General features: G+C 48.6%; 2 protein-coding genes across 2 annotated transcripts in view; both read left to right on the top strand.

Annotated features, from left to right (window-relative positions):
• SLC25A22 (solute carrier family 25 (mitochondrial carrier: glutamate), member 22) overlaps positions 1 to 22,921 on the top strand; it is a 29,568-nt gene extending 6,647 nt beyond the window's left edge. Inside the window, exons 3-9 of the mRNA XM_010562560.1 lie at positions 1,153 to 1,208; positions 6,990 to 7,080; positions 16,189 to 16,307; positions 17,988 to 18,159; positions 18,979 to 19,133; positions 20,815 to 20,890; positions 21,778 to 22,921. Of these exons, the coding sequence (XP_010560862.1) occupies positions 1,153 to 1,208; positions 6,990 to 7,080; positions 16,189 to 16,307; positions 17,988 to 18,159; positions 18,979 to 19,133; positions 20,815 to 20,890; positions 21,778 to 21,931 (823 nt within the window). The 3' untranslated portion in view covers positions 21,932 to 22,921. The remainder of the gene's footprint in view (positions 1 to 1,152; positions 1,209 to 6,989; positions 7,081 to 16,188; positions 16,308 to 17,987; positions 18,160 to 18,978; positions 19,134 to 20,814; positions 20,891 to 21,777) is intronic.
• Positions 22,922 to 24,765: 1,844 nt separating this feature from the next.
• Positions 24,766 to 27,636, top strand: part of IRF7 (interferon regulatory factor 7) — an 8,881-nt gene continuing 6,010 nt past the window's right edge. Inside the window, exon 1 of the mRNA XM_010562577.1 lies at positions 24,766 to 24,779. Coding sequence (XP_010560879.1) covers positions 24,766 to 24,779 — 14 coding nt within the window. The remainder of the gene's footprint in view (positions 24,780 to 27,636) is intronic.

The raw sequence follows: 27,636 nt of genomic DNA, 5'->3' as shown, positions 1-27,636 counted from the left end.
GTGTCCCAGCAGAGAGGGGAAACTCATTGCCATGACTGGCAGCATGCAGGATGGACTCTTCACAAATAACGTGGGGTACCCTAGAGCAGTCTTGACCCAAGCAGGGCCATAAAGCCCTCGAGGGAACTCTGTAGTTCCTTCTCTCCCACCTCAGCACTACTACAGAGCGGAGATTGAAGTTTACTCCTTGTGTTGCCAAATCTCTTAGAATTGTATTACTGTTTTCATAAGGTACACTTCCCTTATTACTACTTAAAAGAGCCTTTTTTTCCTTAATTACATATGCATGCACACCTCTCCCTTCCCCTGTGACCATAGGAGGTACCCGTCCCTTCCCAAAGACAGCAAACCAGCCTTCAGCCAGTGCCTGGGCTTCACACAGCCATGGTCCAGAGAGGGAAACTCTACCAGGGGATCTGTGCTGCCTTCCTGAACTGCGCCTCTGGGTTTGTTAGGTGTGTGCGGCTGTGCCTTCGAAAGGCTTTGAGCCATTCTGGCGCTCTGCACAGTTTTCCTATTTGCAGTAAATATAGTTGAAACGAAGGCAGTGACAGTTTTCCCCTTGGAGCAGACCTCTGCGGCACCCTGCCACGCTCTCCCCAGGGTGAGAGCCTGAGAGCTCGCTGCCTGCTGTGGGACCCGAGGTATTAAAAGTAAGTGCTTTAATCTGCGTGGGAGGTCACAGATGACTGAGCGTTCAGGTCATCTAGTGTTTGTGTGACTTGTGTTGAATTTCACTGAGTAAGTCAAGCAAGTCAGCATTGGGGGTTTTGGCCCCCCTCATTTCCCTTCCAGAGCTGATTTAAAAACATGCGCATGGGGATCTGCTTGTTAGAGCATCTCATGCTTGTTTGCCACAGGGGACCCTGGATAAACAGCCCTTGCAGTGACACTTTTCCCTTTTGTGTTTCTAGAAAGCAGACAGCACGTGCAGGGTGAGCCGCAGGTTTCAAAGCCCCTGTGAATTAGGGGCTGAAATTGGACTCAGGCCTGAACAATGGCACATTCAGCGACTGACAGGGTTCCCTTCTCGGCTCAGGGTTTTGCTGACAGATTGTAAATGAAAACCATTCCAAGAGATTTGTGTTGTTTTTCTCTGCTCTCACCCACCTTTGAGCTCCTGTGGCTTATCTCTCTCTGTTTTGTTTGCAGGTCTGACTGCCTCATTAAAACAATTCGGTCGGAAGGCTACTTTGGCATGTACAGAGGTAAATAAAGCTAAGTCGGGCATGGTGCAGCTTTTGCGTTGGAAGCACTGGTGTGTAAGTTGGAGGAAAAGCCCACATTCACTGGCTTATAAAGCAATAACCTAGCAATATCCTAAGATGTTGAAAGGTGCAGCTCTTTCTGAAAATAAACTCCTCTATGCCAGGTATCTGCTCAGCTCTCCACCATTGAGGGCTTGAGTCTTCCCTGTAGCTGTTTTGGTGTTAAACCTTACTGTTTATTGAAGTTCATCTTTACTAGCAGTTTAAGTGAAGCTGCTGGACTTCGTTTCAGGACTGCATGTGTGTGTTTCCCACCTCGGGCACAGTAACTTTTGTCAGTAGCAAACTTCTTAAGTGTCTGACTTTGTGGTTGATGATTGAATTTATGTCAAAGCCCACTACCAATGGTCGGGCCTGCTATCCCATCTAGTTCGTAGCTTGTCTCCAAAACCAGCTGTCTCTCAAGCATGCCCGAGTGCTTTGTTTTAAGTGTTAAGACAATCTGCAATTAAAAAAATATTTAAAAATAACCTACCCCCAGAAAAAACTCCTTTGGGTGGTAAGAAAATCAGAGGTTGGCTCATGGTGGAGCTTCAGCTCTTTAGTTGTTGTGTGCTAACCTGCTAGAAATCTCCTGGCTCCTTGGCTTAGGCTGTTTGTTGCAGCAGTGAGTTCCTCAGTTGACATTATACCTTTCTATACCTTTCAAAATCCTTGAAAGTTTTTAAAGATTTTGAGGAGAGAGGAACAGCAGGCCAAATTCTGACTTTACTTGTAGCAGAGGAAAATGTGGAATACCTTCCTGGCTTTCAGCACAGGCTGAAACTGGCTTAGTCGACACTGAATTCTGATTATTTTATATACTGGTATTCAATTGCCTGAATATGCAGTTTTTATCTCTGAGTTGTTCAGATAGCATTCTTTGTGGCACTCATTCACTGATAAAGCCTGATTAAAGTACTACTTTGATTAAGTGAGTCCTTGCTCTTTGTTTTTTCAAGCGGGAGTCCGGAGGTGCTGGCGCCTTGCTGTTGGCAGCAGTAGCGTCTCTTGCCACTTCTTCCATAGCTCCTGTGGAAACACAGACACTGCTGCCTGGGAGCAGGCGCTGGCTGATGAGGCAGTGTCTCTTGCCCAACTTGCTGGTGGGCGTTTTGGGGGAGTGGGGTGGATGCCGGGGATGGATTGGCTGCTTCATGCCAGCTTTTCTGGGAGCAGGCAACAAGACAAATAATCCCGAGGAACCCTGGCAAGCTGCATCTTCGATGCTAGTGGTGACATGTTACCCCTTGGTTTTTCTGGGAAGCTGGCTGCTTCTGTGTTCCTAGCCAGGAATGGAGCCTGCATTTACTTTGGCTGTAAATATGCAGTGGCAGGCTGCTTGCTGGGGAGCAGAAGGAAGAAGCTGTTCCTGGAAGCTTACAGGGGAGACTGTAGGACCTGTCAGGGATTTTGGGAGAGACAGCTCAGTCCTGTAAGGTGTAAGGTCATGGAAGGGATGTACATCTCCAGGCCACTTTTCACTCCCAAGCAGAAATCTCAAAGGGTGCAGAGGGTTTTGCATAGCTCTTGCTTTTCCCAGCCATAATGAGCCTCATCAGCTTGGTCCATGTCCCACTAACTTTGTACACCCTGTGTTCAAGGAGCTCATAGTGGCTTGAATTTACTTGTCACTTCTGACTATTAAATGTGGGGCTGGGTTTGGAGAGGGCTTTTGTGAATAGCTCCAGCTCCTTCCAGAAATTCATAGATATTTCAGCATGGCCAGGGTACAAAGGCGAGTCCTCCAAGTACAGCAATCCTGGTCTCTGTGCCTCAGTTCTGTGAGCTGACATTAGCAGCCCTTCCCTCCCTCTTGGGGGGAGGACGGGTGGGTAAAATACATCCAAGATTTGTGAAGAATGTGAGTACTTTTGTGGGAAGAAGGTAAAGAGACGGCTCAGCCTTGCAGACGGGAAGATGGAAATCAGATGGTGGGATTGGTTCCTGCTCCCTCCATCTGTCCCAGTTCCCCAGCAGAAGTTGCTATATGACTCACAAGCTCTTATTTTCAGCCTTTAACATATAATCCTCCCAATTGCATCTTAATGTGCTAAAGTGGCAGCTGCTGTGGCCCATGGAGGAGTCACAAGTGCATCAGTTGTCCCTGCAGGGCACTTGGCCTCAGTTGGAGGACAGAAAGGGTCTGCTTGGGTGCAGCCATTCCCACTCTGTGACTTCATGTCGCCTTTGTGTGTGAATCAAAGCTCCTCAGTGTGGACAGGAGAGAGGTTCGAGCTTGTAGGATGCTTTTCTGCAAATTCTCTCTTAAGTGGTGTGTGTGGGCAGACAGCCCTTGTTCTGTATGAGTAGCCCATAGTAAATTGTGTGATATATAAGGCAATCCCAACATTTCTCTCAAGTTCTTCCCAAAAAGTTACAGGGATTCTTGGGTTGGTTTGGGGGAGGAAGAAGAGGAGGGTTTTTTTCTCATGTTTTTTCTGTAATGTCTAGGTAGCAGCAGTGCCTCAAAGCTGGGTGGTGCTGTCTAGCCCTGTCTGTGCTCAAGGTATGATGGTGTACTGCCTTCAGACATGAATGAATCCATGGTGCCTGTGGACTCCTGGACCATGTGGACACCAGTGGAAGGGGACTTAGGAGAGGTGCTCCCTCTGCTCCCTGCTACAGTCCATCCAGAAGCCACCTATAGATCCCAGCACGTGTCCTGGAAAGTCCCACTGTTGTTTGCAGACCAGCTGCTTAGCATAGCTGGCAGGAGCCAAAGGAAAGCCTGAGGAAATCAGGCTGCGGGAATGCCCTTTGCTGTTGATGAGGTTTGGAGAATAGCTGCAGTTTAGCTACAGTAGTGTGGCAGCCTTCCCTGGCCTCTGCTAATGATACCTCCCACGTGCACCAGTGCCACACAGGGGATGACTCAATCCCCCTGTTATGTAGGTTGCTGGTGGTATATAAGGGCTTCTATGAGAAATGTATTTTGATAACAAAACCCAAGGCTTGGTGAGAAGACAGCAGTTATGAGTTCACTTGGCAAACAACTGCTTTTGCCTCTACTTGATTTGTTATTTATAGTGCTTCTGTACTTCTTTTCAAAATACTTTCTATTTTTTAATGATTGCAATTTATTTTTGCATTCTGTTTGTCTGTCATTGCTTCTGGTATACGTAGCATTGCCTATAGGCCAAGGTTAACTTTAATTAGGGAAATAGACTCATTGGCATAGCAAGAATTGAAGAGCTATGAGATTTTGTAAAAAGGTAGAAAATGACGTGGAAAACATACAGCCAGCAGCTGAAGTATCTAATTTCTCCTCCTCCAGTGAATTGAAGCTGTTAGGGATTACTGAGGACAGGGATTATCCATTCTCTGCTAAGCAGCTTTACTGAAAATACCAAAGATGTAGGAGAAAATGCAGGTTCATTAGCTTTTCTCTGTATATTGTGTGTTTTTACCTTCTGTTTTATTTGCAATTGAAGGAGAAATTGCTGTGAAAGCCTCTTGGCTCCTGGAGGAGGTCAGCATGTAGTAGCATACTTCTTGTTTACGTTTCTTGCTTGATGGTTTGGAGTTTGTTTTCTTTCTTTCAATGAACCCTTTGCACTGGTGTTAGAGTAGCGGTTTATTCTTTTTTCTTTCTCTCCTTGTTTTTCCAAGGAAATGGTTATTCATGCTGCATGTCACTAATGTACAGGTGTTTTACTTTCTAGCCATTAGGAGAGGGGTTGAAGTTGTCTTCAACTTGGCATCTGAGGAAACGCTTCCTGGGTAGCCACCTCCACTTAAAAATCAGGCTGTGTGGATTTGCTTTGTAGATCCTGATATGATTGACATTAAAAGGTGGAGGTAGAGCGTAAGGATCATGTCTGTGTGGCTTTTCATCATGTGCAAGAGCCATGGTAGGGGGACATGATGTGTAGGAAGCACATCACACTGAAGCAGTGCAATCACTGGTACACTTAAAAGTTTGCAAAAACCCAGGAGTGTGAGAAGGCTGCCCTGCTCCCAGGCTAGTTAATTTGGCTTCTGTAGAAGACGATGGCATTTGTTGGATGTCATGGCCAGTGTGGAACGAATGCATTGGCTTAGCTTGCTACGAGGAAGTGTTACTCTATTTTCTGCAAAATCTGAACATGGCAGTTGGAGGGGGGGAAAATGTGTTGGGCTGCCCAGCCCTGCCCCGCAAAGGCTGTCTGTTTTCTTGCTGCAATTTCCTGCATGATGGAAATGTGTCCTCTGAGCAGAGGATGTGGAGCCAAGGATTCCCATGTCCTGGTCCCAGCTGTACTGGTCCCAGAAGTCCTAGATGCAGTTTTGCTTTCTAATCTGAGGGAAGTCCCCCTAAACCTATGTCTTTCCGTGTCTAATTTAGGGGTTCTTTAATAGTTTGGGGATGGAGGGGAGTCCATCCTGAGGAACAGAGGATTGAGTTGCCTTTCTTTAGGTGTGTTGAGCCCTAATAGCTCCTGTCAACTTGTGTTCAAACCTCCTGAAAATGAACCCTGCCAGGTCTTCAGAACCTAGTGGGAGTACAGGCTTCTCTGTCTGCTTCACTTTGGAAAACAGAGCTTTGGGACAAGTTGTTTAAATCTCTACAGCAAGCATAAATGCAAAAGGTATACCCTAGTATTTGTGTTTGTCCTTGCAAAGGTATTTATAGGCTATTAACAAGTCTCAAGCGAAGCTCTTCCAGAGGGCTTGGAGCTCAGTATGCTTCAGTGCAGGCAGGGAGAGCTTGTGGTCATCCACTGGAGGACTTCTTGAGCCATAAGATTTAAAGGGAGGAGAATATTCTGGAGCATTAATCTGATGGTGCAAAACCCAGTACGCTCAGAAGAAACTGGCCCTCCCCTCACCCCATTTCCCCCAGGGCAGCTTGAAAGCTGCCTCCCAGCCGCTGTGTTGCACTAATGCTGGTGTCCATGGCCCACAGCAGCCGGCCAGGCCACGCAGACCTTTCATTGTACAGGCACAATACAGGGATTTGCTGTTTGTTGCTCCTGACAAAAGGCCACTCCAGTGGGTGCTGGGGAGCCAATGCTTGTTTACACCCCAGATCCCCCAGCAAGCGTTGCCACGGTGCTTGGAGGGGAATTTCTGCATGCTGCAGCTTGTGGTGGACAAAAAGCCACTTCAACGGTGGCTGTTCTGAGGGTGACACCCAGTGGTGATAGACAAGGGAAGCCACTTAACTCCAAGGGTTGCTCTAGAGCTGACTGACTTCTGTGCAGCCAGTTGCTTTCAACCAACCTCCAGGTCTTTCTATGGCTCTGCCTTTTCTGGGCTGCCTGGTAAGCGAACTGCTCTGCTTTTGGTGATGGTGGGGCAGGGACACTAGCAAGAAGGTGGGGCAGGGGGCTTTTGCTTCTCAGTATCACAAAGTATTTGCAAGGAGTTGGGACTGGTTATTAATCCAACTCGTACTCCTTTGTTGAAGGTCTGATCTGCATCCTTCTGGATTTGTAGGAATGCATCCTTGGATGAGAGAAGAGGATGCATGTATGCATGGTGGGAAGTGGTAGTAAAGCTAAAGAAATTACAAAAAACATATTGCAAATGGAGTAGAAACACTTCAGGGGATGTTTTCAAAAGCCTAAGGTGTCGGGAGGCAAAAATCCTATGAATTTCCAGTGGTGTTTCACGTTTCTAAACCCTTTTGATGCATTGAGAGTTCTCCTTCATCAGTCCTTGGTTTTGAGCAGGAGTTACAATGCATTCCTGAAAGATCCAGTTAACGGTTCCTTTATTCTCATTCTCCAATGGCCTTTTCCTCTTTTCCTTGCTCAGGGGCTGCAGTGAACCTGACTCTAGTGACCCCAGAAAAGGCTATAAAACTGGCAGCCAATGACTTCTTCCGGCATCACCTCTCCAAAGACGGGTGAGTAAGAGGTGCAGACATTTTGCATTCAACTTAAACAACACCAGCTCTTGGGACAAGACTGGCGAGACATCAGGACAAAGGTGGAATGGGGCGATGTGACGACTGAAATAGGAGTTGACCTTGAACAGCTCAGCGGGTGATTACATTTGGGCTAAGGATGTAATGTCTAAAATGGGAAGTGAAAAGCACTCCACTGGATGACTGCTTTTTGTTCAAGCTTCTAAAAATAGTCGCAGATCTAATCCAAGGTTAGCAGATCCAGAATTTATAGGCAGAATATTTGAGAGGAACCCAATGGCACTGATCACTGCTCAAACAGCTGCTGGGAGGACCCTTGTCCTCAGCATCCTATTGGATGCTGTTATGCTCTTTCTGGCTTGAATAGATGGCAAGTCAAGTTCTGTAGACCCCAAACTTAGCATCCCTCTTGTCCTTGTGTAGCTTGAAAATAGTTTTAGAGAGGTGGTGAATCTGAATTGATAAAGGGCACTTGCAGTGTTGCCCAGCAGCTGACCTCCAAATAAATGCTGAAGGAATAAAATTACCTGTTCAGCTTGCAAGTGGGTGTTGGTTCATGTGAATTAAATGTGAGTAAAAGATGCTAGCTAAGTAGTTGAGACAGGCTGGACCCTGAATATTTAATGCTGTTTTCACCAAGATATTTCCCTTGCAATTTGGAGAACACTTGTGTCTCCCTTCAGACTGAGACCTTTCTCCAGAGACAGCCAGTGAAGGGCACTGTCTTCAGTCCTCAGTGACAGTAGTTAGAAAACACCCTGCTTGGGATATGATCCTGATTATTCCCATCAGCACTGATGGGGTGGAGCCTCACTGAAGATGCAAAGCTCTGCCACAATTACTTGGTTTAATGACTTCCTATAATGTACCACGTCAGTCTTGGCTGCTGCAGATCAGTGGCTCAACAACTTCCATGGAGATTGTGGACTGACACAGGTTGAGGATCTCGTGTTTTCATGTACCTAATTTTTTTGTTCTGGAGTCTTCTTTTGAAGTAGCAGCTAACATATGTCTGTGTGACTCATCGGCTAGCAGCTGTTTGTGATTTTCTGTCTCTTCAAATAATGTCTCTTCTGTGCTCTGCTCAGACAGTGGGAGGTAATGATGTCCTCATTGCTCCTCACTTCTACCAAGCAGTGGGTCTGATCCCTGCAGCAGATGACACGGTGGGCCCTGGCGTACTGCAGTAGACAGGAGCACAGTTAGCTCTTTGCCAGCACCTACAAAGCGAGGTCTTAGCAGGTTGTACAGGGAAGACAAAAGGGTGCCAAGCTGCCATACCTTGTACCACCAGTGAGAGAGTGGCCCATGGAAGAAATCAGACCAGCATTGCAACATATTTGGTGTTCTGTGAGAGCAATCACTGCTGTGATGTTTCAGCCATTAAAACATGACATGTCTGTCAGTACCATGTCCTGCACCATGAGAGGTAAAGACTTCCTCATGGGAAAAATATGTGTGTCTGCCTCTCAGTGCTGGTGTTTGGGTAAGTGGGATGCAGCCGTTTTCACAAGCAGCTGAGGTTTTTACCCAGACCTCTTCTACTTTGACTTCTGGGTTCCTGGCTGATCCACACATGACGTAGATGATGTGCTGTGCTTGATTCAGAATAAAGGAGCTAGAGAGTTTTGCCAAGGGTAAGACACCATGTTATCCTAAAACATATGTGCTAATGGGACTGGCACTACAGTGACCTGGAGGAGAAGCATGATGCCACTCAGGTAGTGGGGAGCCTTTGTGTCTCGACATGAAACATTCTTAACTCCTTTAGAGAAAAGAAAGCTTGGGCCACAGTTAGGTGACAAGAGCTAGGCAGCACATGGAGTCGGGGCCACTCATCTCATTCAACCACCAAGGCTTGGATGAATGAAATCTGGTCAGCTCTGCTCGTGACAATAGCCAGCATGAGCTGGACAGAGAGGCAGAGCCTTGATACTGCTGTGATAGATGGTTTAAGGTGTTTCTAACTAGAAACGTCACTCCAAGATACGATGGGAAAGAAAAGGCCTTGCAGGCTGGCTGTGGGTGGTAGACTATGAACCTGGGATCTAGCTGGAAGGTCTGGTGCATGCTGTGACCTTGCTTGGGGAGCAGGGGGTGATGGAAAAGGCCATTACATTACCAGTGAGGATAAGCACCCTTAGAAACTGCAGGGCAGCTGCTTATCATGGGATCCTTGTCCTCCATGCTAGGGAAATCCCAGGCCTGGGGGTGGAGTATGTAACCTGCCAGAGGCGTTGTGCCTGGCTGTGCTGCAGTGGTTGCATGTTACCTTGCCTTTGGCAGGTCACAGGATCTTTTCCCACGTGTAGCACGTGTGGCAAATAGGAGTGATGGCAAGGAGCCATTTCAGTGAATCATGAAGCTGTGTCCCCCAAGGGTTTGCCTTGCTCTTGCTCCCTCTTGCTGAGCTGTTGGCAGTCTGCAGGTTTCTCCCTTAAGATGCTTCTGTCCCCTCCTCCCCAGCTGTCTTTGTAAGACAGGGCAGGATTAGCAGTGCTGGAATCCAAATACCTCTCCTACCCAGGGCAAAACAGGGTACATACCTACTAGCACATAGCAAGGCTGGGCCACCTATTCACAACTCCAGTCAAAGCCTAGCTATGAACAACAAAATAGCCCGGGATTAGAAAGGTGAAAATTCAAGCTGCCTGGCATATCGATGTGATTTCATTTCTAGATATGTAATTGCAACAGTCAGGGTGTTATATGGTCTAAAGCACAGCTGAGGGAGTTAGGCTCAGTGTAAGGCTGGGGCCTGTTTTTTCATGGTGAGCCACCAAGATCTTGGTTCAGCTCCACCAACATCCTTTTTGCACAAGCCAGACTGTCTGCTATACATTCATAGTATGCTGTGCTCTTAGGCAAGCATCCCAAAGGATGCTCTCATGCTTTTCTGACTCAGAGCTGCAAAAGTCTTCTAGACCTGTTTGACATTGAATGCCTTTGTTGCTAAGCTTCTAGCACTTGTCTTGCTTGAAATGTGTTGCATGAATTGGAGATCCTTGTCTGATAAAATGTGCATGTTCTGTCAGTATTTGCTGATTAAAATACGCTAAGTGTGTCCTCCATGTGCAAGTGGAAGAAGCGTGTGTGGACCAGAGAGAGTGTGGCAAACCCAGCATGACCCAAAATAGCTTCAAGTTACACAACAACTTTTAGTGTGCATTAATATATATATTTTTTTAATCCTTTGAAAAAACTTACTGTTGAAATGAACTTGCTTTTAAACTGCTAGGAAAAAAGGTGGCATAAAGCTTGTTTTTGTAAGGCCAGACTGAAAACACCACCTGTGGTGTAGGAAGCTCCTGGCTGCAAATTGCTGGAAGAGTATTTTGAGGATGTATCACTGCAGGTTTGTGCTAGACTCCCTTTTCCCTGGCCATATTCTTGGATGCTGCTGGAGGTGGAGTATTGGGGCAGCAAGACCTCACGTGGGACCTTGTGCCCTTGTTGGTGCACGCATCTCCCTGAGGCTGGAGATGTCTTTTCCTGCAGCCCTCTCCACCCTGGGGCTAGCTCAGCAGGGCACTCCTGCCCATACAATGCTTTTCCCCTCCTTTTGGTGCAGGAAGGATGTGTGCTCACAGGACAGCAGGACTTGATTTTTGCTTCTTTGCCTGTTTCTATTTTGCTGTTGAGACCGTTATGACAGCCTACTGCTACAGCTTCTTGTTTCACAAGGGAACAAAACTGTGGTGGTCCTCCCAGGCTGTCCTGGTCATGTAGGAATAAGGGAGGCCTGCGTGAGTTGTGTGAGTGCTGGAAATCCCCTTGCTATGCCGTGGAGGAAAGGAAGAAAACCAAGATACTGGAAAACCTCAAGGGCACCCCATGACCTTGATTGAGAAAGGCAATAAGGGTCAAACATTGTCCTGTGATGATTTTGGCCTGAGGGCCTCTGCACTTCCCAGGGGAAGTAGAAGAGGTGACCCACAGAAGAGTCTTCAGGCAGGTCCTTGTTCCTGTGGCACTCTGTGCTGGCTGGACCACATGGCTGGGGAATGCAGGACACAAGAGAGAAGGGAAACTTCCAACCTTCAGGCTGCTGGAAACAGATGGGATTTTTATTTTTTTTTTCTCTGGATTTCTGAAGCTGGATGTGTTGAGAGACCCATAATCTCACAGCTGCCGTTAAAATAGCTTCATTGTCCAGAGCAGAGGATGTGAGGGAGGAGTCACTAGGGCTAAGTGAAGCACTTGAGTATGAAGCTAAGAAAGCAATTTAACTTGGTAGTACACCAGCATGCATTTAAAGTACATTGTTGATTTTTGGGCGTTCAGTGAGTGAGGCCTCTTTGATAGATGTAAGTATTGCCTACTTTTTATGTCCTCTCTGAATTTGGGTGTTAAACACTTCATTAAAAAACAGTGCCTTTAAAGTGTCCAAGGTTTCATGTTTATCTCCAGAGTGTTGAGTGCCAGACAGCTGTTGTGTTTGGCATGTGTTTGCCAGGTTTTGTTGTTCATTTTTCAGTTCTTAGTTAAATAGTCTGCCTGGCTGTGGTAAAAAGTGTCTCATGGCTTCTTATAAAAGTGATTTCTTGCTCATAAAAACTTGCCAGTGTCCCTAGATGAGTTTCCTGCTGCTCTTCTCCAAGGTGTGTTATTCCCTTACGTCTTCTGTCCTCTTTAATCTTGACCTTTGTTTTGTTTGCTGTTCTGGAGCAGAGGCTGGCAGTCTGCTGACTTAGCAGCTCGGAATCCTAGGAAGACCAGCACGATTGTGTTAATTGTGTCTTTGCTGATGCCAGCAAGTTTTCTTCCTTTCTGCTTTCCCCTGCCTTGTAGCTTTGCTCAGAGAAAAGAAATAGCCAACTGTAATCCTGAGACAAGCAAGGCACTTTTCCTTCTCTCCCATGCAGGTGGGGAGACTGGAGTTTGTTCTCCATTGCCTTCCCAGCTGATATGTCTCCCCAGGGCTCCTTCCTTCATCTACTTCTCTTTCAGGCTGTCCTAAAATACTCGGACCATCTTTTCTGTGGCATCTGGTTAAGTAGCCATTGCACAGCCTGGTTGATCCTTGAGCTGCAAAATGCTCATAGACTGTAAAGTGAGGCTTTTGATTTAGGAAGGAGGGATGCTGCTAGTCCTGGTGCTGAGCTGCTGTGTCACCTTGTACACACCATGCTTTGGTCTTTCTCTGGGCTGGAACCCTTGTGGGCCAAGGCAGCCTCTCCTGTAGTTACCCACTGGATGTCTAAACACTTCTTTAATGCAGATAAGCCTCATCCAACCCACTGGGACTTGTAGGTGGGGGAATCCAGCCCTTCCCCTAGAGAAAGAGCCAGTTAAGAGCTGATAATCTCACTGTGCCTATTCAGGGATAGCTATTATTTAGCACACAGAGGCTCAGGGAATTACAGTGGGTTGAGGTTGTAGACATCAAAGGTCAGCCAGCAAGTAAATGCACTTTCAACTGTTAATCTAGAGGGAGCTAGAGATGGGCTGTTTAATCACAGAATACACCCATGAGAGGAGTATTGCCTTTGTCTCCATTCCAGGCGCATGTCTTGGGACAAAACATGGGTTGTGTCTGTGTTCAACATGCCCAGACACGTTGCCGTGTTCATTGTTCACTTCCACAGACGTTCGTATTGGAACAGAACACTTGGGATCTCCCGCCAGGGCAAACCTGATATAATGGGTGCAGGCAGAGTCACCTTCCTCTTGACTTAGTCCAAACACGCAACACAGAGCTCCTGCAGCCAGAGGTAGGTTGTACCATACAACCTACAGAGTAACGTCTGCCAGAGCAACATTTAATCTGGTGGCGTTCCTTTGAGGTGGATCTGTCCACCTGCTTTGCTTTGCTTGTCTGAGGCATTTCTGAGCTGGCACCAGAAGTGAGAGGGAGCTTGTGATATGAACTTTCTTGCTTTTACATTTCCCAGCATCACAGCTCCAGCTTTTCTGAAGTGTGATTGCAATAGCTTGTTGTTCCCTCTTGGAAGATCAGGGGTTGGGGTTAAAGGGACTGACTGGCGGTTTGTGTGCATGTCCCTGCGTGGCTGTGGCAGACAAGTTGCCCTCCCTTTGAAGGACAGCTCCTGTGTGTTGGTCCTCTAATCCATATCAAAGACCCACTTTTGTTTGAAAGCAGCTGACTTTCTCTGGTTTGAAACTCTCAGGGAGCTTTTGACAATCCGTTGGGTTGTCAGAACAGAGGCAGAGATTATTTTATGAGTGAGGAAGATGATGTCCAAGCTGGGGACAGTAGCCTCTTGGGTAGCAAACAGAAACATATAGCTTTGTATGGATGCTTCCTTAGGTCAAAGATTCCCTGTCTTTGGAAATCTGGTCATCCTTATGCCAGAATGGCTGGTTTTGGTCCCTGCCTAAGCACAGTCAACTCCTACATGGTCAAGATTTTTCAGAACCTTGAAAAAAATCTTACTCTGCTTCCATGTGACATCGATATACCAATGCTTTCAGAGATCCTAACTTTGGACTGGTGTGTTGCCCTTGAAAAGCCCTCCATTAACTTCTCATTCCTGCTTTTTGACTTTCTCATTTTTCAGTTCTAGATTGAAACTCTAATTTAGATGCAGCATGAGTCTTCTCCCCTTCCCATTTGACATTGTTGATTTGTCACTAATTAATTGCATGTCAGTTAAAGTGGAATGACTGATTCTGCCAGTGCAGAATTTGGGGCTATTGTGTATATGTTATATTTAACACCCTCTTGCTGTGATAAAAGATGGTTTCTGCATTTGTAGGACCAGATCCTTGCTGGTGTTGCAGCTTTTGAAGTTATTTGAGGTGTGCCAATTTTTAAACCACTGAGGATAATGCCTGTGGTGCCTTGAATATTTAAACTCCTTTGTCGTCTAGAGATGAACCGTTTTCAAACTTCCTTTACGTGCAGACTGGTGAGGTTTTGCAAAGGGAGTTTGACCCTTGTATGGCAAATTTTAAACCTCCTGACAAAAGATTTGCTTATCTTAAGCTATTTTTTCTTGGACTGCCCCCAGTTCCCAGGATATGCAAACCAAAAGCTGAAAGCCCTTGTTCTAGATGCTTTTGATGTACCTGTTTGACATCTCTAAAATACACCCATGCACATAAATCCTTCACTGGGTCACACTGGCATAGCTCCATGGAGTTCAGTCAAGCCAGGTCGGCTTTTGTTGCCTGGGATAATGGTCCACAAATGAACATGTAGGGCAAATCTTCCTGATCTTTTGAACTGGGTATCAAAGCGGTTGCCCTGGATGAAAGCCAGGAGACAAGTACTCCAGGGGTGCTCCAGGGCTCTTGCTAAAGTGTGAGATGCTCTGCTGTGCCATAGAGAGGGACTGGCAGCCAGCTCCTTTGGGTGGTTTGCTTCCTCTTACAGCTGGACTAGGGATTGTACAGCCTTGCTGCTGGCTGTATCAAGCTGCACAGAGACTGGTGTCCAAGGCTTCAGGCCGCCCAAGAGGCACAAGTTGGCCACCTCCAGGTGTCACTGCCAGGGGGGACCTCTGGATTTGCACACCCTGATACCTGTGTACCTCCTGGAAAGCTTGCTGCACACACTTAAGCACCTGTGTGGGTAACTCCATGGGAGGGACTGTTCTTCGCAGCTTCTCATCTGTGGGGGAATTGGGAAAGGGGAGACTGTGAAATGTTCCTCCCTTCAGCCTCACAGGAGAGCTCTATATTTAGTTGCTGGTAATCTCCGTTGTGGCTCTGTGCCTCTAATCCCCTGCTCTGATGTCCTCCCTGGAGAAGATGAGGGGTGGAGAAAACAGCCCAGCTGACATGGTGGGCCAGCAGGATTACAGCGCATCTCCCCTCCCTTTCCTTTAGGGTTGGCATTGAAGCTTCTTTGCTGGTCTGCAGTGCCACAGCTGTGCTGTATGTGCTTGCATATGAAACCCCCAGTAAGGGAGCGTGGCTTGTTTTTGCAAGGGAATAGGGTGTATCATTGTGGGACTGCTTTTGCCATAGTGTGGGGATTCGCCTTGAGTAGGTTAAGATGAGGTATCGCTGCAGGAGTGGGGCTGGGGGGAGTAAAAATAGTACTTGCATTTAAAACAGAAAAAAGAAGAGGCTGTTTCCCTCTGGCTGTGTGATTTATAGTTGCCTTTCCCCGCCCCCCCCCCCCCCACCACCACCATTTAGATAAGAGCAGATCAGAGGCACTTCTTTTTTTTAATCCAGTCAGTGTTTTCTGGTGCCAAGGGGTGAGGTTTTTACAGGGCAAAAACTCATCAGTTTCTGAAAACTGAGGCTTTCTGAGCATTTGCATCCTAAGTACGTGATTTTCATCTTAGCTAAGCTGTTTCATGGCTTTGTGATGGAGGGAGCTGTGAAATGCTGCATTTTGTTAGTCAAGAACATATCACTGATAATCCTTGTTCTCCCGTGCAGAAGATGCACAAAGCTGCAGTGCTGCGGGTCCATCCCATCCCTTGTCCCTCAGGCAGGACCAGTTTAGTGCAAAGGCTACTTTTTCAGGTTTGGAAAGGCTGGTGAGGTGAAGAAGCTCCTAACCAGGGGTAACAGGGGGACTGCCTCCCTGACTCTCATGTTCACTGTTTGTTTATTTTGCTTTTGTGGGAGAACTCCAAAGCCGCAACTCGAATATTTCCCCCCCCTTGCTCCTTGCCCTTTGGTTTCTGTTTGTTTGTTTGTGGGGATGTTGACAGTATTTAAAGGACTAGGCTGGCAAATGGAAAGCTGCTTATCCCCCTTAATGCTCAGGTCCTCTGCTGCCCTCTGAAGCGATACCCTTTCTGAAAGCTGTGCCCCGACCAGGGGCAACACCGGGCTGGAAGAGAGCTGCAGCTCTCTGTCTGGGGATGGAGAGGGTCGTGTGCTCCCATCTGGGTCTATTCTGGCCGGCCTTGTGGCATTTTCTGAATATTCTGTTTCTGGGCCCAAAATGGGCCTTTTCCTCCAGATCAGGTGATGCCAGCAGAAATGCCGAGCCTGGGCTATGCTGAACTGTCAAGCCAAGCAGGTTCCCCTGTCCCTGGGGGCTGCTTCTCCTGTAACCCCCAGGGTCAGAGGTGTGCCCTGAGCCCCTGCACCCAGCTGCCCCAGTGTTACTCCAGGCCACATCCTCCGACTGACTCTTTCTCTCTTTTCTTTGGGCAGGAAAAAGCTGACACTGCTGCGGGAGATGCTGGCGGGCTGCGGCGCGGGTACCTGCCAGGTGATTGTCACCACTCCCATGGAGATGCTTAAAATCCAGCTGCAGGATGCAGGGCGAATTGGTATGTGGGCTTCTCTTCCCTGTGCACTGAGCAGGCAGTGGGGAAAGAGCTGGGACTGGGCTGTCAAGGCAGAGGGGGAAGGAATGAGCAGAGAAAACTCTTCCTTCCCCCTGCTCTCTCAAGTCAGAGGTATCTCAGGCTGTAGCAGAAGTTTCTCCTCCTCTTCCCAGGTCACTTACCCCCACCCTTTGCTCACCTGGCTTTGCAGAGGCCCTTGCAGTTACAAAAGGTGATGATTTTTTTTTTTTCTTGAAGCAATAGGCTTGGCAAGTGAAACAGCAAATGCTGCTGGTGGATGGAGAGAGACAGGAGAGATAACAGGGTGGTCAGCTTGTGAACAATTAAAACTTGTTAGTTACTAGGTACCCAGGAAGGGATTAGCATCCTCCAGTGCTTTTCCTGTGGTCCTTCCTCTCTCTCTCTGTTTTCTGATTATTCTCTCTCTTCTACCCCCCTGGAGCACCTCCCCAACAGCTTCCCAAGGGGATGTGTCCTTTCCAAATGACTTGTCTCCCCTCTTACTCTCTCTTTTTTTCTTCCTGACAAAAGCAGCAGTTGTCTTGGCTGAAACAGTAAATAAGATTTCTCCTGGCACACTGGGTTTGGAAGAGGTTTGGCGTCAGGCTTTTGGGGCTGTGGGCAGGAGCTGGCAGGTAGAGGCAGGAGGGAGTGTGAGCCTTTTGGCTGAAACACTGTGGGGCATTTCTGGTGAGAATGGGGACCAGAGTCTGGCATGGAGACTCTGGGGGGGAAGAGCTGTTTGCTATCGCCTTAATCTGTTCCAGAGGTCAGCCCAGGGTATGGCCTCGTTCCTCAGGAGCCCTGCATGACACCATTAGATACCATGTTTGTGGTCCTTCCTGGAAAACGGGCCAATTTATCCTTTAATTTCTCCTTTGATGTGGCATTCCTGAAAAATCACAAATTTACTTTTTCTTTCGTCTCTTTGCCGTTTTTAATGCAGACCTTATCCTCTTTGTGCGTATTATTTTAAAATGTTTGAAGGAATTAAGCCATGATTTGAGGGTTCAGAAGAGGTTTTTGCTGCTGTGAACAGCCTGTTCTCTGTGTGGCAAGAGACCTGTGGTGTGCCCGTGGCAGCCTAAGGATTGCCAACAGGTTGATGTGCTCTCCATCTTGTGGCCAAAGAGCAGAAATGCATGAGTTTGAAAAGGATGGGAGAAACCAGGTTGCTTTTATAAATGTGACTGAGGAACTCCCCAGGTTAGTGATTGCTTTCAAGGGAAGGAAGCAAAGAACAGAACTGTTGAACCTCTCTCATTTGTGAATATCTTTAGTTTGTCCTAGCTGGGGCTCAGGGATGTAGCTGGAAGCAGGTACTGTCATCTGCCTGCTCACGGCAGCTCCTTTTCTCTGCACCACGGAGGTTGTGCAAGACAGGCTGCTCCTGCTTAGGTAAAACCAGTCAGTAGGAGAGCGCAGCAGACAGCGTTGTGGTATGGCAGCAGCCAGCTCCAAGAGTGGGACAAGCTGGGTTGTCTCAGGCTGAAGGAGATGGGCAGACTGGGAGCAAAAGCTTGCAGGGCACCTGGCTGGCCTTAGTCTGCATGTTTGGGTGCACCTGGAGGTCTGGCTCTTCCTCCTTGTCCCATGGCACCGGGCAGAAAGAGACTGCTGTTGAGCATCTTGCAGATCAGTGCTCTCTCCGCTTCTCCCCAGCGGCACAGAAGAAACTGATGGCAGCGCAGGCCCAGCTGTCCTCTTCCTCTGCGGTGGGGTCAGCCGAGCCAGCGGTGGAAAGGCGCACCACAGCAACACAGATAACAAGGGAGCTGCTGCGGAGCAAAGGCATTGCAGGACTCTACAAGGGCCTGGGAGCCACACTGCTAAGGTAGGATGGCGTGGGCTCGAGCACAGGGCACTGGTGTTTCCAGTCTTGAACCTAAAGCACCAGCCATCCAGGGAACAAGCCTGCAAAGGAGGTGTTGGCTTCAGGCGGTGTGGGTTTGATTTGGTTTGGTTTTCATGCACAGGTTTTGTGCATTAAAGAAGGGAAGGTCAGGGCTGCGAAGGAGGCTGCCTTTTTGTTCCTGGAAGATTTAATTCTGCTGCTTTCTGTGGAAGGTTTTTGTCTCCCCCATGGTCCATATTTTAACACTGTAGAGAAGTCCTTGTGAGCTAGCAAAGCAAAACCATCAGCCTGAGTCTCCAGAGTGTGAAACAGGTTCTGGCCCATGGAGCGTGTTGGATGCAAGGAGCAGTGCCCACCCTGACACTCTTTACCTGGGCTTTGCCAGAGTGACTCTCCTCTAGCTTTAGCAAAGGCAGAGCTAAAGCAATGCCCAGTGGGATGAGGGGCAGGGTGTGAACCTCTTGTAATTAGCAAAAGTGGACAAAATGATTGACCTCTGCATGTGCTGGGGTCTTTGGTTTGAGTGTTGGAAAATCAAGGGGAGGCCATTGACTCTGCAGGGCTGCATGCCTCCTGTGGGCCTGTTCTCCTTTGTGCAGTCAGTTTTGTCCCTGCTGAGTTTTGGCTCCTGGCTGCATTGCAGATCACAGAGCTGGGATATCTGTGTTGTGCTTGTGGCTGTGCTGCCAACGTGATGCTCACAGCCCTTCTTAGTTTGATGCTTAGTTTGTTGGTGTCCTGCTCTGACTTTGCTCATCCTTGTTCTTCTTTCTTCCCCTTCCTCCCTCCCCACCGCAGGGATGTCCCGTTCTCCATTGTGTACTTCCCACTGTTTGCAAACCTGAACAAGCTGGGCCAGAAAGACCCCAATGTCAAGGCTCCGTTCTACGTATCATTCCTCTCCGGATGTGTGGCTGGCAGTACAGCTGCGGTGGCTGTCAATCCTTGCGATGGTGAGTCCTGAGTAGCCTGTGCTGGTGGCCTGGTGCCAAGTGACAGGAGTCAGAGGCCCACGAGTGAGCTGGGTGAGGAGGAGGGTGACCGTGCCAGCCTCTTCACAGCATGAGCGTGCGGGGAGGTGTACTGTAGGAGGGGAGCTCTGCTGTCTGAGCTGCCTCAGCTCAGATGATGTTTGCTTCAGCTGAGCTCTACCTTTGGCCACAGCTTACAGGAAGTTTTGCAGTACCTGCTAGGTAGGTCAGGAAGAGGGTGTCATTCATTTCAGTCATTCTTCGCAGGAATGGCTGCGAACGTGCTCCTGAAAAGGCACGTTTCTGTGTGGAGTGATAGTGTGCAGACCATTTACGTGCATACGGTCATGGACAACCAGGGGAAGCGTCGGATCTGTGTGGGGCCTTTTCTCCGGCTCCACAGCATCTGCCTTAAATACCACCTCAGTTTCTCTGCTGTAAAAAACACCAGAAAGCAACTCCTCCCTCTCCAACATTGCAGACTCTCCAAGTTGTGAAGAAGTGTAAGAGCAGCTTCGTATGTTTTAGATACTTCTTCCAGAAGGAGCTGAGTATTTGAAAATCAGTTCTCACTTTGCAGAAAGATATCTGAATTTGGAAGCGTTTAAAGCTTAAGTCAGCCTTGGAAACCTTGGTCACAGTGAGGGGAGGGGGTTGCCATTTGGGTGGCTGTGTTTTTTCTTTTATCCATTTGTAAAGGAATGGGTTTGTTTTTCCCTGTTTTCATAGAATCACAGAATTGTTTAGGTTGGAAAAGACCTTTAAGATCGAGTCCAACTGTCAACCCTGCCCACTAAACCATGTCCTGAAGTGCCTTCTCTATGCGCTTTTTGAATCCCTCTAGGGATGGTGACTCAACCACTTCCCTGGGCAGCCTATTCCAATGTCTGACAACCCTTTCAGTAAAAAAATTTTTCCTAATATCCAACCTAAACCTCCCCTGCTGCAACTTGAGGCCATTTCCTCTCTTCCTCTCATCCTATCACCAGCCACCTGACAGAAGAGACCAGCACCCACCTCACTACAACCCCCCTTCAGGTAGTTGTAGAGCGGTAAGGTCTCCCCTCAGCCGCCTTTTCTCCAGGCTAAACAACCCCAGTTCCCTCAGCTGCTCCTCATAAGGCTTGTGCTCCAGGCTCCTCACCAGCTTTGTTGCCCTTCTCTGGACACGCTCCAGCACCTCTTTCTGTAGTGTCTTTCCTGTAGCGAGGGGCCCAAAACCGAACACAGTACTCGAGGTGCGGCCTCACCAGTGCCGAGTACAGGAGGATGATCCCTTCCCTAGTCCTGCTGGCCACACCATTTCTGATACAGGCCAGGATGCCGTTGGCCTTCTTGGCCACCTGGGCACACTGCTGGCTCATATTCAGCTGGCTGTGAACCAGCACCCCCAGGTCTTTTTCTGCCGGGCAGCTTTCCAGCCACTCTTCCCCAAGCCTGTAGCATTGCATGGGGTTGTTGTGACCGAAGTGCAGGACCCAGTACTTGGCCTTGTTGAACCTCATACAGTCTTGCTGATAAATATATGAAAATGGTCTGTGCTCTTGGTGATCTCATTTTGACTGTGTTTCAAAGATATTACTCTCAGGATGGCTCTTGCCTGCTGAAGAGCATGCTGCATTCCTAGTGCTCACCACTGTCTCTTTTCTCTCTTTCTCTCCAGTGATCAAAACACGGCTGCAGTCCTTGCAGAGAGGTGTGAATGAGGACACCTACTCAGGAATCCTGGACTGCACCAAGTAAGACTCCTCGTGAAGCAGGCCACCACATCAGATGTACAGCATCTGCTGCTGCCCGCTGCCAGGCAGTCAGTGCAGCTTCTAGACCCAACCAGCAGCTTCTCTGTTTCAGGTTCCTGCTGAACCTGTGCTTTTGTCTATCTATCTATACAGATAGATATATAGATATATGACCAGATTTATATACTGTTCATATATATAGGTACATAAAAAGGAACTTCTTCCTATTTTGAGTAAGGTTAATATAGCATTTATATTCAAATGCTTCTGTCCAAACCCCAGCAGTCATAACACTTAAGATTTTATTTCTGCAAAGGGAGGCAATGCTCTGGTTGTCTCTCCCAAGGCCCTGTTGTCCAGAAATCCTACAGCATTAAGTCTCGTATCCCTCCTGGGACCACTCTGAACAGCGGCTGCAGGAACACTGTCTGAGTGGGCTGTCCCCAGTCGCACTCTTCTCTGACGCTTTGCTAAACTGTGGTCTGGCTGCTTCAAAACATGAAGGGAGTCTTGTGTATTGCTTGTGTATTGCTGTTGTAGCCAGAGTCGCTTGCCATCTGGCTGTGTCCCATACTGAGGGTGGAGCTGGCCCCAACTTTTGAGCGGGGGGGGACCTCTTGATGCAAGCATGGAGTTGTCTTAGCTTGATATCCAGACCCAGGCTCCTGCTCCTGGCCATTCGTAGGGATGGGGCATGTTCCTGCCTGGCTATTTGCAGAGCACATGGGGGATGGTGGATGATCTGCCATGGAGGCAGTGCCAGGTGACAGCGCTTGCCTGGGTTTAGTCTCTGGAGGGAGGCTGAAAGCCAGGGCCTGACCAGAGGCTCTCCTGGCGAGGTGGAGGGGTGGAATGGAAACTTACCTGTCTGTGCTGTTTCTCCCCAGGAAGATCTGGCAGAAGGAAGGGCCTATGGCCTTCCTGAAAGGGGCATACTGCCGAGCCCTGGTCATTGCTCCTCTCTTTGGCATCGCACAAGTTGTCTACTTCATCGGCATCGCGGAGTTCCTGCTGGACATGCTCCCCAAGCACCGAGCCTAGCCCCGGCACGCGTGTGTGTGCCCTCCCGCCCTCTGCAGCACTGAATTCATCTCCATGTTCATCATCCATGTCAACTGATGTCAGAGCAACAGCACAAAGAGTTCGTGCAGGGATGCCGAGGGGATGGGGTTTCCAGACGAGCAAACACAGGCAGGGGGAGAGTCCCTTTTCTGTCTCAGTCTGGAACCTGCCCCCTCCTGCTCCTTCCACGGACAATACCCAATTATGCATATCTTTTTTCTTTTTTTTTTTCCTTTCCTGTTTTTTTTTTGGTTTTTAAATTGTCATTCTTAAGGACACTGGTAAGCACAGACTGGGCTTGCAGACGCAGAAGTCTCCTCCTAGCCTTGGGGAGGAAGAGGGATGGGAAGGAGATAACGTTGAAGCCTCATCCACCCCAGTCCCCCTCTTTCTTCCTGGAGTTGCCAGCTATCTGAGGAGGAGCTGGAGGGGCAGCTGTGTCCCCTCAGCCCCTCCTTGGCTCTGCTGCCCTGGGTCAAGAGCAGGCACTGCACAAAGAGGGTTCATCTCATCGCCGCTGGAGGCACGGCAGGCGGGATGCTGGATCTGGCAAGTTTCTGGCCTGGAAACCTTCACCCCTTCTGTCTCCCTTTCTCAAAAACAAGTTGGACTTGGATGACTTCTTGGAGGTCACAGGAAGGGAAAGGGGCTCACTACTATTGATTTTGTAATCGTTTTTATTTTAAAGCAAAGGGATGTCCCTCCTAACTAGGTGTCACAGGCACAGCCGGGTGAGGTGCAGAGATGAGATGTCTGCTCTGTAGGGAACATGTCTGTGGGATCACATGAATGTCTGAAGGTGCTTCACTGCTTGGCTACAGGCAGGGGAGGGAGAGGAACTTGGGATCAAGTTATTTTTGTTCAGGGTTTTGTTTGTTTGTTTGTTTGTTTTTTTTAATGCGGGGTTGTGGGGAGGGAAAGCCAAACAACAAGAAACCACTTACATTCCTTCAGCCTGCCCACCCTTGGGGTGATAAAGCAGTGGCCGCAGGTGTAGATTAGCTGATTAATTTTATTTTTCTAGCCTGGCCCCAGGTGCACGAAAGGAGGTGCCTGCTCCACTTCTGCGGTGCCCAACCATGTGGAGCCGTGCTAGAAATGCCACGCCTGTGTGCTCACCTTGCAAGGTGAAAACACAAGGTCTGGTTGTGTTTTGGTGTTTGACTTGCGTGTGTTTGGAGCCAGCCGGTGTTGAAGAGGCAGCGGGTTCCCACACCCTGAGCAAGGAGGTGTTTGCGTGTACATGATTATGGGGTCAGGTGCTCTGGACCAGAAAAACTCGTCATCGCACTTGCTTCTGGGGTGGTGATCGTTGTTGGGTGGCAGAGGGCAAATCCACACCTACAACCTGCGCTCTCAAAGGGACACTGCCCCAACTAACATCACTTGTCAGAGGACTTCCTCATTCAGTACTCTCTTGGGCTGGGTAATTCATTTTAGTTTAAATGATCTTAAGTGTGAGATCTACTGACCCAACGTGATCTTCTCCATTATTTATTCCATTTGGTGCAATTCACCCAACTTTGGTGTTTAAATTAAACTGGTCGAATTAACTTTTCATTCCTTCTTCTTTTCGCTTTATTCTCCACACGCTTGCTTGGTGTTTGTGTTTCAAATGTATATTTAAATGAATTAAAAAAAAAATCCCTGTTTTTAATGTTTAAAAGAAAACCACCTCTGTTCCAACATTCTTGGGTTAGTTTTTTGCAAAACCTGTATGTTGGGGGTCTTCTTCCTTGATGCGTCCTTTTTCTCTTCAAAAAAGTTGTTCTGTGGCTGAGTTGTTATGTGTCACTTTGCACATGTGAATAATTTTCTTTATTTTTCTTAATGACTTATCCATGTATGTGGGAAGGAATCTGTGCAAAGATGGTGATAGATGTCTGTGCTTTGTTGTAGTGCTGTGATGCTGCTCTTGCTCTGGATTTCCCTTGGGTGGATTAAAAGAGATTTTTTTCCTTTTTTTTTTTTTGTAAGGTGCCCTGTTCGTTGCTGCTTTGTGATTTACAAGGAGGGTCCCCAAAAGAAACCTTGCTGATAAAAGTAGTGGGGTTTCTGCTTGCCCTTCCGCCTGCAAGGGTTGCCCCCTGAAGCTGGGGGACTGGCAGCTGCAGAGGGGTCCGTGGGGTGCAGGTTTGTATCGTGGGGTTGTGTTTGGAGGAAAATTTGGTGCAGTGAAGGGCTGAGGTTCAGGGAAAGGTCTCCTTGTCATTTTGGATGCTTCAAAAAACCTTGTTGTAAAACTGACTTTTCCTCCTGGAATCTCCAGCTCTTCTTCCACCACGTTGGAGCTGGTGACCTGAATGGGGCTGATTTTTAGCTGCTTGGACATGTCCCTGAGTCAGGAGGACCTGGGGAGGTGGCAGGAGACAGTGACTGTGGCCCCGCAGGAGCCCCCCAGGCAGGCAGGGTGCCACTGGCCAAAAAAAGAAGAGTTTAAAATGGGAGAATTCCCATCAACTTAATCCCTGATTAACAGAAACCTCAGTGCAATCACTGCTTAATTGAGGAATAAAAGTAAATAAATACACTCGGAGACCTACACCTCTGCTTCCCTCCCTGGGGATGTCACTTGTCCCCAGGGCACGGGACAACAGCCAGCGTGGGGTCAACTCCTCATGTGTCCTACCTGGTTCTTCAGGCATAAGGTCCTCTGCTGACCCCAGGCTCTTTTCTGTCATACCTTGTCCCACGTGTCAGTCCCGCCCCTTGCTCCTGCCCTGACTACGGCTCTTGTGGCTCCAGTTTGTTTGGGTTTTGTGGTGTTTACTGCCCTTAAACACATTTTGGTGGAGGTGCTGTATGCCCCTGCCATGGGTTCCAGCAGGTGGGTCGGATTTGGCTGGTGGAATTTCCTGGAACGCAAAGAGGAAATTTCCTAAAGCCCTGGGGGAAAATTCTTACAAAGCAAAAGGGAATTTCCTGGAAACCAGTAGGGGAGTTCCTGGAAAGCAAAGAGAAACCATCCTAGAAAGCTACAGTAAAATATCCTGGAAAATGAAGGGGACATTTACTGCAAGACAATGTAGGAATTTCCTTGAGAGCACTAGGGGGAAATATTCTGGAAAGCTGTAGAAAGCAATGGGGGAACTTCCTAGAAGGCCATAGGGAGGATAACCTAGAAATCAAAGGAGGAAAGTTCCTAGAAAGCAAAGAGGAAATGTCCTCAAGTACCAGCAAAAAGCTGATATTTGAGGAAATTTAAAAAAAAAAAAGCTTTTTTGCTGAAAAGCAAAAGTGACATTTCTTAAGAAAGTAACAGTGATATTTCCTAGAGGGGAAACTGCTCAGAAAGCAAAGGAGGAATTGCTGGAAATCAAAAGGGAAATTTCCTGGACAGGAAGAATGAGATTTCTTGGGGAAATAATTTTGTACTTCCCAGGGAGCAACAGTCATGGGGAAAGTTCCTGGAAAGCATTAGAAGTCCTCTAAGCAGAGAGAAGATTCTTAGAAAGCAATGGAGGACTCTAGAAAGTAACAAGGAAATTTCCCAGGAAGCAAGGGAGGAAGCAATGGGAGGGAAATTGCCTGCAACGGGACAGAGAAATTTCCTCGAAAGCAATAGGGTGATTTCTTAGGAAGGAAGGGGGAAATTTCTTAGAAAATAAAGGGCAATGTCCGGGAAAACCATGCAGGAGTTCCTAGTAAGCAGTAGGGAGAAGTTCCTGGAGAGAAGGGGAAATTCCCTCAAAAGTAAGAAATGTAGGGGGGAAGAGGGCAAAATCCCATGCTTCAGCCCCGACGGCCACCACTCTTGTCCTTGGGTAATAAACTTGTAAAACTCCTGCAAATCTCAGAGTGGTTTGATTTGTTTTACTGCTCCCCACAGAGCTTAAAGGGGCTCAAGGAAGAGCAACGCAGATGAGCGCATGCTTGGGCCGGCTGTGACCTGCCTAATATCATGGTTATTCGCTAATTTTCCTCTAATTTAATGCAAAAAACTACATAACCTGCACCGCAGTGGTCCGAAGCCCAGGCTGACCATTTTCTATCACGGCCAGCTGTGCCTGGGCCCCGTGTTACTGGAAACCAGCTGTAGCCCCAGCCTGGCCCTGCTTCCCATTTCTGGGGGAGGGGGATAGGCTGCTGCTGTGCACCGGCCACTGGGACCTGGCTCCCACCTCTGCCCGCTCCCCCTCTCGCTTTTGGGGCCTGGCATGGCTGGTGGGGACCCCCACAGGGTTCATCCGTTTGCAAGGGTGATGCTGGCCCTGAAATGCACGTGTGGGGCTTGTAATGAACGGGTTAACTTTGTTCATGAAATCGAGAAGGGTGAAGAGACATATTGAGAGTTAACATATGCCTTGTGTAAATAACAGCTTAAGTGATGCGTGAAGGTCACGGGTCACGGGAGGAAAGCAATGGCTATAACTTACTAGATAAGGAGAGGAAGGACAACAGCTGCAATTAACAAAGACTGTATTTCTCCACATCAAAAGACATTCTACATCAAAGGATACTCATCCTTGAGAAAATTTACCGAATCTACATAGTAACAGACCTGCACAAATGAGGAAAGAAGAAGCAGGACAAGGCGGAGACTTACAAGAAAGGGGATACATGAAATGTATATAAGGAATGTAATGATAACATAAAGTTGCGGGCCTGTGGCGGAGCATTGCCTCCCCGGCCGCCCAGCGCTGTTTTGCTCTCTTATCGCTTGCTAATAAATTCGATTTTTTTATTCAATACAAATTGGCTCCTCCAATTTGTCACGAGCGTTTATAACAGGACTGATGCACGACCCCAGGGTTGATTTTCCTCCTTTTTTTCCCCTTCTTTTTTTTTGCATGAAACTGCGGTGCCCCCATGCTGGCCAGCAGCGCCGGCGATGCTAGTGATGCCCATTTAGCATCCCAAGCGGTCCCCAGATTCCATCGCGGCAGCTGCGAGGCACAAAAACTGCCTCCCAGCAGGTCCCGGCCCCTCTCCTGCCGCGGCCAAGGGCGATGGGGTGCTCCGCCACCCACCTCTGCGGATGTTGGACCTGAGGAGCCAAGAGTGGGCACGGTGCCGGGAGCAGCGCCGGGCCCACAGGAGCACCCCACCTTTACGGGAAAAGGGAGAGCCGGGAAAACCGGCTCCCGGAGGCGGGGAGCGAGGCCGGCGCCCACTGCCCTCCTGGGTTTTGCTTTTATTTTTTTCATCTTGTCATAGCACGTCCTTAGCGTGGAAACCAAGGCAGCTTGAAGGAAGAAGGATTAAAATAAATATAAGAGATAAATAAGGCAGGGGCGGGAGTTTCCAGCCCTGAGGCCGAGCCCCGCGTGCCTGGGCTGTGCCACCCGTGCACCCCGGAAAGCCCCGGCGGTGGCGGCGGCGGGTGCAGCTGCTTTCGGGCCCAGCCCGAGCGTTTCGGGGTGCCCCGGCCGCCCCCCTGCCCCTTTGCTCATCTGCGGTGCTCAATTTCGGGGTGCAGCTGTCCCGCACCAGCACTTTTGGGGGCCTCAACAGCCCACGGGGAGCAACCCCAGCGCGGGGTCACAGGCGTTTTGCCCCCCCACCCCCAGACTGGGGTCCTGACCCTGCCCGTTGCCCACCAAGGTCTGCGTCCCACGCCGGTGCAGGGCAAGGAAGAAGTCTAGATTATTATTAATTAGTGTTAATTTGGGGAGGGGGTTGCGCAGGGCTCCGCGGCCAGCATCCCCCCCCGGGGGGAGGGTGCACCAGGCTGGGGCCAGAGC

This window comes from Haliaeetus leucocephalus, unplaced genomic scaffold, assembly GCF_000737465.1.
Source record: "Haliaeetus leucocephalus isolate CR32 unplaced genomic scaffold, Haliaeetus_leucocephalus-4.0 Scaffold161, whole genome shotgun sequence".
NCBI lineage: Eukaryota > Metazoa > Chordata > Aves > Accipitriformes > Accipitridae > Haliaeetus > Haliaeetus leucocephalus.
Note: the sequence above shows the minus strand (reverse complement) of the source record. Positions and strands in the feature narration are given on the sequence as shown.